General features: G+C 57.3%; 1 protein-coding gene and 1 non-coding gene across 2 annotated transcripts in view; both read right to left on the minus strand.

The window, feature by feature from the left end:
- Nucleotides 1-13,456, minus strand: part of CACNA1C (calcium voltage-gated channel subunit alpha1 C) — a 422,079-nt gene that overhangs the window by 68,510 nt on the left and 340,113 nt on the right. Inside the window, exons 19-24 of the mRNA XM_089920067.1 lie at nucleotides 10,641-10,767; nucleotides 8,128-8,257; nucleotides 6,985-7,044; nucleotides 3,355-3,461; nucleotides 1,255-1,342; nucleotides 646-753 (exon numbers count right to left, since the gene is read on the minus strand). Of these exons, the coding sequence (XP_089776193.1) occupies nucleotides 646-753; nucleotides 1,255-1,342; nucleotides 3,355-3,461; nucleotides 6,985-7,044; nucleotides 8,128-8,257; nucleotides 10,641-10,767 (620 nt within the window). The remainder of the gene's footprint in view (nucleotides 1-645; nucleotides 754-1,254; nucleotides 1,343-3,354; nucleotides 3,462-6,984; nucleotides 7,045-8,127; nucleotides 8,258-10,640; nucleotides 10,768-13,456) is intronic.
- Nucleotides 12,382-12,489, minus strand: LOC115802880 (U6 spliceosomal RNA). Its single transcript, XR_004023459.1, has one exon. It is a non-coding gene; the product is annotated as a U6 spliceosomal RNA (small nuclear RNA).

A 13,456-nucleotide genomic window follows, 5' to 3' on the forward strand; every position in this document is an offset into this window, starting at 1 on the left:
CCTCCCCGTCGCCGAGGGCCCGCCAGGAGCAGGGCGAGGACCCAGACAAACCGGGGCTCTGCAGTGACCTGGGGGGACTCGGTGCTGTGGTCACAGGGAGCCCCGTGGGCTTAGATGGGTGACTCACACGGAGGGGTCTGGGGATAGCAGTCCCTCTGCCGTTCTCTACAAGGAAGGGCCGGGGCTGTGAGGGCCAGGTGGTGATGGGGGCACCTGTCTCCGCACTGCTCTCCTCAGGCTGGGGGCTAGCCCTCCTCGGGTCTAGTCCTCCCCTGGTCTGGGAACTAGTTAGCTCTCCTTGGGTCTGGGAACTAGTCTTCCTCTGGTCTGGGAACTAGTTAGTCCTCCTCTGTTCTGGGAACTAGCCCTCCTCGGGTCTAGTCCTCCCCTGGTCTGGGAACTAGTTAGCTCTCCTTGGGTCTGGGAACTAGTCTTCCTCTGGTCTGGGAACTAGTTAGTCCTCCTCTGTTCTGGGAACTAGTCCTCCTCGGGTCTGGAAGCTGGGAGGGGCTGTGGGGAGGCCGCATCCATCCCCAGTGTGACCCAGCACCGTCCCCTCCGTGTCCCCTCTGCCAGCTCCCATCCAGGTCCCAGAAGCTGGTAGGCGGGAAGGATGCAGGGCCACAGATCCGGCCAAGACCCCACCTTGAAGAGCTGGACCCCGATGCAGGCGAACATGAACTGGAGCAGCGTGGTGACGATCACGATGTTCCCGATGGTGCGGATGGCCACGAACACGCACTGCACCACGTGCTGCGGGTGGACAGAGGGGGCGGGTCCGGGGCCTTGGCTGAGCCCCTTTGGCACGAGCCTCTCAGAGGAGGTGCGGGCAGCCCTTTGCCACGAGCGGGGGGACCAGACTCAAAGGGGCAAAGCGAGCGTCCTCCTAGGTCACGGGGTGATGGAGCCTGGTGAAACCCGCGTCCCACTGGGCTCTAGGAGACCACAGGGACCAAAGCCCCGCTGACCTCCCACGTTCTGGGGGCAGCAATTCAGGGGTCTCATCACTACCTGGGGCTCGGGGTAGTGTGTGTGTCTCCTTTAGCAAAAGCTCTGCTGAGAAGCTGGGATTGTGAACGGGGGCCTCTGCTGTGGCTCCGTGTATCACGGACCCGGGATGGGAAGTGGGGCTGAGGTGCTGGCAGGAGGGTCCCAGCTCCGACCCAGGAGCCTGACTGTTGGCCGTCTCCCGCCTGCCCGTCACCTCACGTGGACCCCCAGGCTGAGGCTCCCGCCCAGGCCCGCCCAACTCACCTTCAGCCCCTTGGCCCTGTTGATGGCCCTCAGGGGCCTCAGCACCCTCAGGACCCGCAAGATCTTCACCACGTTGATGGCACTGGACCTGGGAGAGAGGACGGGCGGGGGTGAGCCTCTCCTGCCCCTGGTCCAGCAGCAGTGGAGGGTGAGCCGCTTCCTGGCAGGAAGTCCCAGCCCAAATGGAGAAACTGGGGAGTCTGCTGGGGACTTTCTCGCCCCAGCACCATTTCCCATTCTCTTCTCCCACCGCAGGGACCCAGAGCTGGCCGGGGACTTTCTTGTTGGTGAGCAAATCATGGGAAAAGCATTTACCATGAGCCACTAGCAGTATAACGTACTACTCGGGGGGTGTTTACTGTGCCGAGGACACGCAGAGCAAGGCAAAGCTCCGCCAGACCCCGGCCACTGAGGATACACTTCCTAACTTTGTTGGGCCCTCGCTTCTTCATCTGTAAAACGGGGCAGCGACCACCTCACGAGCTTGTTGCAAGGATTAAATGAGAAAACGCACACGAACCATCTAGCAGCCTAACTGGCACATGCTGTGATGTGAGTACGTGGTGGCTTCTATTATCATGAACTTGAAGGAATACTGTACGAATGGTGGGACTTTGGGTGGAGGAGATACCTGGTGCTCACCTGCAAACCCAAGTCCCAGCGGCTGCCCATCGCGCTCACCCTGTGCACAGCACACCCAGGCCTAGAGGCAACGGCTCGGACACCGCAGACTCCGTGCACCTGGGACGCCAGGGCCCAGCCGGCTCCCCTGGGAGCACAGGTCACTGCTGCCCTCCAGGGGCGCGCAGGCCCCTCACCCCGGCGGGCTGGCGGGCTCTCTGAAGCGTCCCTCACCCTCACCCACTAGCCGCCTTGGGAGAGCCTATACGCTCCTTGGGACCTAAGACACGTGGTCCCGTCAGCAAGCGCTGACCTCCTTCCTCCCGTGTCAGGACGCCGTCCGCTGAGAGTGGGGTGGGGGAAAGTCCTATGTCTCTGGTTCACGACTCTCTGATCACAAGGAACTCAAAGGGCTGCCCGATCCATCCCAGCGTCTCAGGGACAATGGGAGGGATGGAAAGGCCAGACTGAGGGGGGAATTCTTGGCTCAAGGTTAAGAGTGATTTAGTGGCAGTGATGGGATTAGACCCACAGGCTCACAGGCAGACAGCCTGGGGTAGAATAACGATGATCCCAGCAAAGGGTCTCACTCTGAATGCCTCCACCTCCGCTCCTTCTAGGCCGACCACGGGGACAGCCTCGGGACGGAGCCCCAGACGCCTCTGCTCTGCCACTGGGGTGACCCGGGCCGAGTCCCAGGTCCTGACCTCAGTTTTTCTGTCTAGAAAACAGTGATAACATCACTGGCCCTGCCTGCCTCATGGGTCCTATGAGGCTCAGAGAGGAATGTGTACGGAAAGTGCTTTGGAAGTTAAGTACAGGGTTAGCATTACCAGCTGGTAGAATTCGGGAGAAACTAGTAATGAGATTCTTTTAAACTTGAGCACGTTCACAGCCTTGGTTGCAGGTGGAATTGTCTGGAGAGCGTTTAAAATCCCTCAGGCCCTGGCTGTAGCCCAGACCAATTAAATCAAAGCTTGGGGGGGTGGGAGGGGTCCAGGCAAAGGTCTTGTTTTAAAGTTGCTCCGGTGATTCCCCTGCACAGCCAGGAGTGAGGACCAGTCCCTCCTCCTTCTCCCTCCCTCATCAGGGGCTCTGACTGGAGACTGGAGAGGAAGGGGCAGGGGTCATCAGGGCTGGCAGGCCTGGGCTGAGGGTGCCCGCGGAGCCGGTGGGAGGGCCCTGGAGACCTTCCTCTTTCGTAACTGGGCCGGGCCCGCCTGCTGGGTGAGATCCAGACATGGAAACGGATCCTCGCTTGGGTCAATGCACCCCAAGGGTCCCACCACTGAGGACCCAGACACCAGAAGCCACAGCCGCCGCCGAAGGCCCGTCCCGCTCCCAGCCTAGTTCCACCGTGGCCACAGGCAGGCCTCCCCGCCACCAGCGGTCGTCTCCCCCCACCCCTGGCTCCCGGCTGTCCTCTCCGACACTGTCCTCCATGCACGCCTCCCTCGGGGGCCAGGGGGCCCCACTCACTGGATGCCGAAGGAGATGAGGGACACGCTGACCACCAGTAGGTCCAGGATGTTGAAGTAGTTCCGGCAGAAGGAGCCCTTGTGCAGGAAGGCCCCGTAGGCGGTCATCTGGGGGGACATGGGGAGGCGCGGCATGAGCAGCCCCCTGGGCTCCAGAGACCCCTCACTCCACCCCTCCCCACACGGTACCTCTGGCCGGGCCCAGGGGAGGAGCAGGGGAGTGACGGGGGCTGGGGGGCAGGACAGGAGACACGGTGCCGGGAGCTTCTGCTGCTGCTGCAGCCCCTGAAGGCTCCCTGCCCAGGACTGTCAGCGGCCCTCGCGCCCCTGTACGCTCAGGTCCCCCACACCCCCCGCCACAAGCTCGCTCCACCGCAGGGCCCGCCTAGGACACGGTCCTCCGGGGGGACCCCCGGTGGGGACCAGCCACCCTGGCTTCCCAGGACTTTCCTGGCTTAGTCCCAGGCAATCCCTCAGTCTCGGGCAGACCCTAACGCCCGAAGTTCTACCAAGGACGCTGGCAACCCGCATCTGTCCACTTCCCAGCCTCAGGCAGTGCTGATGACCCATGCCTAGTACTCTGAGCTCCATTCTACTGTCTGGTTCTGGAGCCGTGTGTTCAGAGGGGCCGTGGGCACCACAGTAGGAGCACAGCTCTGGAGCCAGGCCACCCTCTGTACTTTGAGTGCCCGGGGCAAGTTACTCAACTTCTCTGAGTCTCATCTGAGAAATGGGGCAACGACATCCTCTACCCTGGAGGGTGGTAAGCGCCCTCGGGAATTACATGCAAAGCCCTTAGGTCACTGTCCTGCAGATGGCAAGCTCCATGCCAGGCGAGCTTCTCTACAGAGAACTGGACTCGGCCGGAGAGCTAGGACTTGGCTTCTGGGTCCCTCCTGTGATGGGGGAGAATGTTCAGTGCCCCCTCTGTAAAGTAGCATCCCCTTCCCTGCCGTTGTGAGGCGCCTGCTGGAGAACCACGTGAAAGCCCCCTGGAGACTAAGAAGGGACCACGTCAGGGGTGATGGCTGTCTCGGGTTTGCTGTCACCACCCCCCTCGGAGCTCAGCCTAGAGCCGCTGTTGAGGCCCCACAAACACCTGTCCGATTTCCTTGACGTGAGCTAAGGGCCAGTGGATTTCCAGGTGAAGGGCTGAAGGGTCACAGCCGTGAAGCGATAGCCAAAGGGGGAAATTTGGAGCTGACGGCTTAGAGCTTGGAAGCAGCTCCCTGGTCACCTGGGGCCCAATCTATCTCTTTGGAAACAGAGCGTACGCAAGGCAGCCTGTCCGCGGAGCGATTCAAAAGCAAACACAGGGGAAATTGACAAAAATAGCTCTTGGAACCTAATTTTTCCCACTTATCTCCTGCAGGAGGGGGTCACAGGGGACTCAGGCACCTGTGTCCTGCAGGAGCTTCCAGAAGTGGGTGGATTATGTGAAGGGTTGCAGGGGAATACAGTTGGAGATCTGTCCCAAAGGCCTGCCATCTGGAGGGGCTGCTTGCTGCTCTGTCTCTTAGTGGAGGTCTGGGCCCCCGAGTGCGGGCCCGGGTGCTTCCATGGTTTGTGTTACCTGAGAGGCCCTGTGCCCCGAAGGCTGGCGAGTGTGTGTGTGTGTGTGTGTGTGTGTGTGTGTGTGTGTGTTCAGGCTGTCCGCCCAGGCAGGGCCAGAGGAAGGGTGGCCATAGGAGAAAGGGCAGGTGGACGCTGGGAAAACGGGGCATTTATTTGAAAGTTCCCTGTGAGATCCAGGGAGTCAGGTACCCAGTGCAGGACCCCCCTTTTACCCTGTCTGCTGACTGCCACCCACCCCGCTTCTGCTCCTAAAGTCCTAACCTTTGCCCAGGAAGAGCCTCGCTGGGGAGAGGAAAGGGTTGAACGCTGGGCTGGGAGGGCAGGACGCCCTTCCGTCCAGCCAGCTCCGCTCCGGGCAGCAATGATGCTCACTGAACGCATCTTACCTTCTGCAATCTCTACTCGCGGATTCTGGTCCCACCTCCCTCCTCCTCTAGGTGACAGCCCTTGGCAACATTCAGGCCAACTGTTCTGGTCCCACAAGGCTAAACGTGCCCAGGCCTTCCAACTGTCCCTGACACTGGACACCCCTCCTGCACGACGGTCACCTCCGCCGGGCAGGATGCCGGGCCCAAGGGCGGGGCAGAGGGACCCGGGGGACCGGGTGCAGGCAGTGTCCTGGGGCCGGGCTCCACCTAGAGGCACAGTCAGGCAGCGTAGAAGCGGGAAGCAGAGGGAGAGGGTGGGCGGGAGAGAGGATCTCGCCAGCACCGTGCTTGTAAGGAGATGGCAGCCTTGGAGGAAAAGGAGCGCCGCTGAGGCCCACCCAGGAGCTGGGGGGAGGGTCTGAGACCGGGAAAGAGTGTGGCGTTTGTGTGCCTCCCTGAGTCTGGAGTCCAGGGAAGGGCGTCCACGCAGCCGGGCGGCCCCGGTTCCCTCTCCCCAACCCCGGGGTCAGAGAGAAAACCCGAGGAACACTCCTGGTTTCCTCTTGGTTAACGTCTGGTTAGCTGGAACCAGGGGGTCTGGACAAAAAAAAAGAAGGCATGCGAAAGTGACCACTCAGGTTGTATGTGGATGTGACAGGCCGTCCTCGCCTGAAGGAGGCCGGGAGGGAGGGTCTGGGGCTGCCACACGTGCAGGGTGGGAGGAGCCCGGACCCTGCGGAGGCACCGAGTGGGGCGGCCATGGTGAGGGTGACCCCCAGGCTCTGGGAGAGAACGGGAGTCGCACACACTCCATCGACTCGGAACTCACCCCCGAAGCTCGGGTGGCCTGGGAAACTTGAAAACCCTAACAGAGTAGATGTAAGTACTATATTAATTGTATATTAATAGAAATAACGAAATAAAGCTTAGGGCAAATGCCTGTCACCCGAAGCTGCTCAGACGTGGGCTCTACTGTGCTGGGGTCACAGGGCTGGAGCGGGTCCGGGCCTGGGGGTCCAGCCCCTCAGCCCTGGGCTCTGGGTTCCACACTGAGCCCTGGAGGACATGGCTCCCTCCTCCAGGCCCGGGGCAAGGGGTGAGGCAGCAGAGCCTTGGGGGTAACCCAGGGCTCAGAGGTGTCTACAGGGTCTGTCCAAAGCCCTCGGTTGGGACACTGGCCTTGGCCGCGTGATTACCACCACACAGGCCTCCCGAGGGCACAGGCAGGGTGACTCCTGGAGGCCCCTGAGCTTTCCCGCTTTTGTTGTTTGTATGGCATCTCCTCTGGGCAGGAGGAGGAAAGGACGGTTCCAGCCCGGGGCAGGCGTGGTTTCCAGAGGCGGTGGGGCGGGTGGTGCCCGGCCAGCATCAGTCCGACACTGTGCACAAGGCACAAAGTGAGGGGCACAAATTCCTCCAGTTTCAGACTTGAGAGTAAAAACGAGTGAAAGAAACAAGAGAAAAGGGGCAGAGCACAGAGAGAGGAGGCTTTGCTGCGTGCGTTACCTTGAGGATAATTTCTAACGTAAAGATACTAGTGAAGACATAGTCTGCGTTGCCTAGGATCTGAAAGATAAGCATAACCAGATTAGTGGCTCCGAGTGACCGGACAACAGAGCGTGTGTTAGCAGCAGAGCAGCCACAGCCGGACAGGACAGGACAGGGCAGGAGCAGGGGGCATGCATTACCTTCAGAGCAATTTCAATGGTGAAAATGGTAGTGAAAACAATGTCAAAATAAAACAGAATCTGTAAAACAAAGAGACACAGGGTGGGGATGGGGCAGGGATGGGAGAAGCAGGACGGGAGGAGGGGTCACCAGCAGGAAGTCACCCAAAGCAGGGAGCCTTTCCGTGGGGAGACAGTGGAACGGGTTAGGGGACCAGAGGCACTGGCACAGCACTGGGTCCTGGAGTCCCCAGATCTGTGAGGGGAGCTTCCAGGGCTGACTCAGCTGGCCCTGGGTCTGGCTGGGTGCTTTTCTCATGAATTCAGTTTACTTACAAATCCAAATCAGACCGCTGGGACGCTTGTCAAAAGGACAGCGTGGGGTTTGCTTTTCACTGCATGAAACTGCAAAATGCTTAATTCGCATTGGCGTGACGAGCTAGTCTCTCATGTTCGTGGGACCCTACGCCGCTGCTGTGCCCTTCAGGGTGCGGAAGGGTGCACCCCAGGCTAGGGGCAGGCTCCGGGGTTCATGCTTTTACTACGTCTCAGGTGATGGATCAGAGCGAGGGCCAGCGCCTTTCCCAGTAAGAAAGCTCTGGACCACGCAGGCGGCGGGACCACCGGCTGGCTTGGCAGGTGGTGGGCTCCTCCCTGCGTGCCCACCTGGTTGGGATTTGATAAAGTTTCGAGGCTTCGAGATATGGCACGTCTTACTCCGGCCTATGATGTAGGTCACCAGAGCCTGGGGTGGTCTTCAAATTTAGTTTCGACTTTGCAGAGGGTCACTGAGGCCCTCCTATACGAGGCAGGCCTCATCAGAGCACCCGTCTGCCACTGCCCCCCGGTGGCCAGGACGGGCCAGTGTACCTTGGGGCAAGGTATAAACCGCTCAGTTCCAGGGAGGTGGACCCCCGGGGAACACCCGCGGGCCGTGGAGTCTGCTGTGGCCCGTCAGGCTGGCCTGAGGCGCTGGGTCCGTGGTCTCCTCCTGCTAACGGTCCTAAGACGGGTTTCCACCCAGCTCTCATCTCTTGAGGAAATGCCTGCTGTGCCTCTGACCCTAAGATGTGGGCTGGGCTCTGGACTGAACGATGGGGTTGGGCAGCCACAGAAGCTGGGGGCCACGTGGCGGGGGCGGGGTGCAGGGGACGAGGTACCTACGTGGTTCCTGAAGGAGGTGTGCTGGACGGGGTCCTCGGCAGCCAGGGAGATGCTGCTGAGCAGGATGAAGAAGAGGATCAGGTTGGTGAAGATGGAGTCGTTGACGATGCGATGGCACTGGAGGCGGAACCTGCGGGGAGTGGGAGGGGCCGTCACACAGGGCCGGGGCCTCCGCTCCTTCAGCCCCGCGACGTCCCGCTGCAGCGGAGCAATAGTGCCACCGCCCGCCACACCGTGTGCCCACCCACGGGGCCTCGGGTTTGCGCCTGAGACCTTTGGGAACCCCTACATTTCACGTACTGCTGTGACATCACCCACCGGCTTTCGTTTGGGGACGTCTTTCCCATCATTAAAAATAACGGCTTTGTAAGATCTGCTTCATATGTTTATGTACAGGGAGCAACAGAGCCACCCAGAAGCGTGGGCGCCCAGACTCCGAGGGGACTTGCTCCCGTGGCAGTAAGTCAATCCCGCACCTCGGCACAATGACAAAGAACGACACATCTGACCCCCGAGTGCTCACGGTAGATCCTCGGACGCTGGGGGTGTCATTTATACTGTCTCATCTTGACAGTAGGAGGGGAGGAGGGTGTGATTATCATCTTCATTTTATAGATAAAAACCACTGACACCAGGAAGGATAGGTTTGCCCAGACACAGTGTGTGTGTGTATGTGTGTGTGTGTGTGTGTGTGTGTGTGTGTGTGTGTGTGGCCAGGGCTTGAACCTGGCCGTCAGGCTTCTGCTCCTGGCGTGTGGTTGACTAAATGCTCTGAGAGACCTTACTGCTGCAGAAGCACCAAATTCTGGAAAGGGCAAGTTTTTTGAGACAATTCTGGTTTCACGAGAGTTAGGAAGGGTCTGCAGCGATCCTCCCCAAACAAACAAGCCAATCCACTGAGCTGGGGTTTGTGTGACATGCAGCCGGGATGGGCAGAGGCGCCTGACGAGGCCAGTGGCAGCACAGCTGTCAGGAAACTTCGAGCCAGTCGGAGGTGGGGCAGAGGGGCCCGGGACCCCTAGGCAGAGCCAATGCCCTCAAGGAGCATCTGGAAGAAAGCTTCCAAGTCCTAACTTAGGTCCATGGGAATCTTGCTGATTAAGACGAAGTATTGGGGTCACAATCAAAGATCATTAAACACTCAAGAACATAGCCACTGAGATGGGAATCAAAGAAACTACAAATAATTGACTTACACGGCCCCTCCCCAAAGACTGTGTATATTGGAAACATCAGATACACATTATAGAACAGCTATATTTGAAATGTTTAATGGAATAAAGGACTTGATCACAAAGATGATGAATCAACAAGAAACTCAGACATAGACAGATGGAGCTGGAAAACCAAGCAAGACCTGGAACTGTCTGAAGTGAAGAGATATAAGCTGATGTGAAAACTGGTTTACACAGTAACATAGAGATGAAGAGAGAATTGAGAAATTGGAAGACATATCTGAAGAAATGAGCCAGAATTCCAACCGAGAGACTAGGAGATGAATGATATGAAGATGTGAATGTGTGAGCTGGGAAGGACAGAATGGGAAGGTATAACTTGTGTCTACTTGGACCAGCTGGAGAGAAGGAAGATGAGGCAGTTGTAAAGAGACTATGCTTCAACTTTCCAAGAAGTAGCTATTCTTCTCCTAATCTTTAATGTCGTTCAAGAACTGACAAAAATATAAATCCATAGACTTAGAAACAGAACATATTCCGAGCAGGATAAATGGAAAGAAATCCATGGTGGTAAAAGTGCGCAACCCCAGAGACAGTGGATGATGTTAAGAGCCGCTGGAGACAAGGGGCAGATTCTGACTAAGGAACAATCGTAGGAATTCCGACTTCACAGTGGAATAACACATCCAGCACGCTGAAGGCTAAAACCCGTCAACCTGAAAGTGTGTACACAGCCAAACTACCTTTCAAGAACAAGAAATGCAAAGGATTACAGATAAACAGAGGCCAAGTGAATTTTCCATAAAAGAACTCCTGAGGAATGTACTTTAAGGAGGAAAGAAAATGATTGCCGAGGGATGGACTGAGATGCATAAAAAATGGTGAACAGATAAAAAAATAGTAAGTGGTATGTAAATCCAAACATACACTGTCTACACAGGTACTCACGTCTGACCTGTCGTGTGGGAAATAAAGGTCGGGACCAAAATAGTCATCAGCCATACCACGTAAGGTAGGAGGTCTGGGAGGAGTTCGAGCAGTCTAACTATTTTAACTCCTATTTTGCAGGAGAAGGTTTAGGATCTTGTTCAACTTTAGGCTCTGTTAAGTTAAATGTAATCACCAACAGAACAGAAACAGAGTTTACACATTTCACAAAATGGAGAGAAAAGCAAACCCAGGTCTTCTGATTCAGAATCCAGGACTCTCTTCCCTAAATCCGTGCCTGTTTACACAAGCTGCGGGGAGCTGGGAGAGTCCCAGCCCCACCCAGAGGCTGGAGGGCGCTGACACCTGCCGGGCTTGTGTCACAGAGAGAGCGAAGCCCAGGGCACACACCTGTTGCTCGGGCTGAAGATGAAGAAGGCGCTGGCTTCTGGCATGGGCACCGCCTTCTCCTTCAGGTGCAGCTCAGAGAGGGGGCGGGGACGGGGGCCCACGGGCATCTCAGGCTCCTCCTCCTCGTCTCCTGCAAGAAAACAGCACCGCTCTAAACAGCTCCACGGCTCCCGCTTATTTTTTATTTTATTTTATTTTATTTTGCGGTACGCGGGCCTCTCACTGCTGTGGCCTCTCCCATTGCGGAGCACAGGCTCTGGACGCGCAGGCTCAGCGGCTATGGCTCACGGGCCCAGCCGCTCTGCGGCATGTGGGATCCTCCCGGACCAGGGCACGAACCCATGTCCCCTGCATCGGCAGGCGGACTCTCAACCACTGCGCCACGAGGGAAGCCCTCCAGCTTATTTTTACCACCGTGCAGCTTCCTTCCAGATGCCCTACGGACAGGAATCAGACATCATCCACATCTCTGGAAACCAAGGGGACCAGCCAAGACACCCAGCTCTCTCCCGGTGGGCACGGCTGGAGCTCGTCTCTGCTACAGGAAGACTCCCTGGCAGCACACGAGATGGGGCTGAGAGTAGGGTGACCAACTCGAAACCTGTCCTTTTTTTTTTATTTTAAAATTTTATTTATTTATTTATTTTTGGCTGTGTTGGGTCTTCGTTGCTGCGCGCGGGCTTTCTCTAGTTGCGGCGAGTGGGGGCCACTCTTCATCGCGGTGCGCGGGCCTCTCACTGTCGTGGCCTCTCTTGTTGCGGAGCACGGGCTCCAGACGCGCAGGCTCAGTAGTTGTGGCTCACGGGCCTAGTTGCTCTGCGGCATGTGGGATCTTCCCAGAGCAGGGCTCGAACCCGTGTCCCCTGCACTGGCAGGCAGATTCTCAACCACTGCGCCACCAGGGAAGCCCCCCTGTCCTTGTTTTTAAATGGAAGTTCCCACATCCCAGGAAACCCTCAGTCCCCTGCAAATCGGGGTGGTTGGTCATCCTAGTTGTCAGGCACTAGCGACAGGTGACCAGGTGAGACTGGGGCACTGCCAAGTGTCCTCACGCTTCTGGACTGCAGGCAGGGGAAAGGGCGTGGCTCAGCTGACCTAACACCCCGGCAAACAACCCCATCCTTGAATGTTCCAGGAGCTTAAAGTCAACATTCTCCCTATTCCTGAAAATACAAGAAAACACTGTGCTGTAGGGGCAGTCGGGCCATAATCCTGCCGTAACAGGCCCTCCGTCCAAAGGTCTAGTCGCTGACACCAGTTACAGAAGCACTTTGTTCTCCAGGCCAGCGGCCACACTGAATGTGGACCACAGGCACACAAGTTCACTGGCCATGGAAGGAAACTGCATACCCTGTTCTTGTCCAAGGTACTTAAAAATGTTTAGAAGGGAATGGAAGTTAGGAGCATGCCTTGATCCAAATCTTGGCTCTGTTTCTTTCTGGCTGTTTAAGTTAGTGTCTCTGTGCCTCAGTTTCCCCATCTGTGAGATGGGATAATAGCACGTTTGTACCTCAGAATGGTGCTATTACAATCTCCACCCACGGTAGACACTCCAAGACCGTAAATTAGTGTCTAGCATCTTCCTCGGTCTGTCTGCTCTTTGCCTGTCATTTCCCGACAGACTTTCCACTCACATCAAACTATTCTCTAAACACTCACTGTAGTGGGTTGAATAGCATCCCCCCAAATCCATGCCCACCCGGAGCCACGGGATGTGACCTTATTTATTTCATTTTATTTTTTAAATATGGACCACTTCACGAATTTGCGTGTCATCCTTGCGCAGGGGCCATACTAATCTTCTCTGTATCGTTCCAATTTTTAGTATTTGTGCTGCCAAAGTGAGCACGTGACCTTATTTTGGAAAATGCACCTTTGCAGATGTCATTAGCTATGATGCTGTCACAGTGGACGAGGGTGGGCCCTCGTTCCGGGGACTGCTGTCCTCGTAAGGAGACACAGGGAAGAAGGACGGAGGCAGAGATGGGGCTGAGGCTGCAACAGCTGAGGAGCTCGAAGGGACTGCGTTGGCCGGCAGAGTGGGGACTCTCCCCAGAGCCGCTGGAGGGAGCTCGGCCCTGCTGGCATCTCGCTGTCTGGCTTCCAGGCTCCAGAACCGTGAGAGGATGAAGTTCTGTTGTTGAAGCCCGTGTCTGGGGGCTCCATGAAGGTGGCTCAGCTCTCTCCCTGCTTGACCTGCCCGTCAGCCCCTCGCAGAGCTGTGGGCACCCCCGGCTCAGATAGCACCTTCACCTGGCCTTCCTGAGTCCCTGTGCCCAGGAAGGACCTCCCTGTGAATCCCAGCAGCACCTCCAGCCTCCCACACCCACCTGGCACACACCTCGGATGTGTGACTTTAAATGTACCTGGTTCCATCTGTTCATGTGCTGAAAGCCCTGCAGAGAGAAACCCCCTGGCACGGGGAAGCCTCATTTCCTGGGGATGATTTAACAACTCTGGCTTTATGAGGAAGGGGACTGTGCAGAAGGTCCGGGGGAGAGATGGCTCTGGGCGGTGGACCTCGTGGACCAGCCACAGGTCTGTGCTCCCTCCCGGTTACCACGAAGCCAGGTGGGGTGGAGCAAAAGAGCCTGGCACAGATAGCGGTTCTTTATCAAGCAGGAGGCAACCAAGGACCCAAGGCTTCTCTGGAGGACCAGCAGATCACAGGCACAGGTCAGATTCCCTCCCGCAAGTAATTAGAGCTGACCGGCAGGCAATGAAAACTTTCAGCAGAAGAGTGGCACACAGTGGAAGCTGGTGTCCAGGAGGGGCTTGAAGCTTCCTAACTAACCTTGGCAAGGTCTCCTATTAAA

Source organism: Delphinapterus leucas, chromosome 11 (assembly GCF_059928025.1).
Source record: "Delphinapterus leucas isolate spDelLeu-1000000601 "Yukka" chromosome 11, BTC_Dleu_Yukka2, whole genome shotgun sequence".
In the NCBI taxonomy this organism is placed as follows: Eukaryota; Metazoa; Chordata; class Mammalia; order Artiodactyla; family Monodontidae; genus Delphinapterus; species Delphinapterus leucas.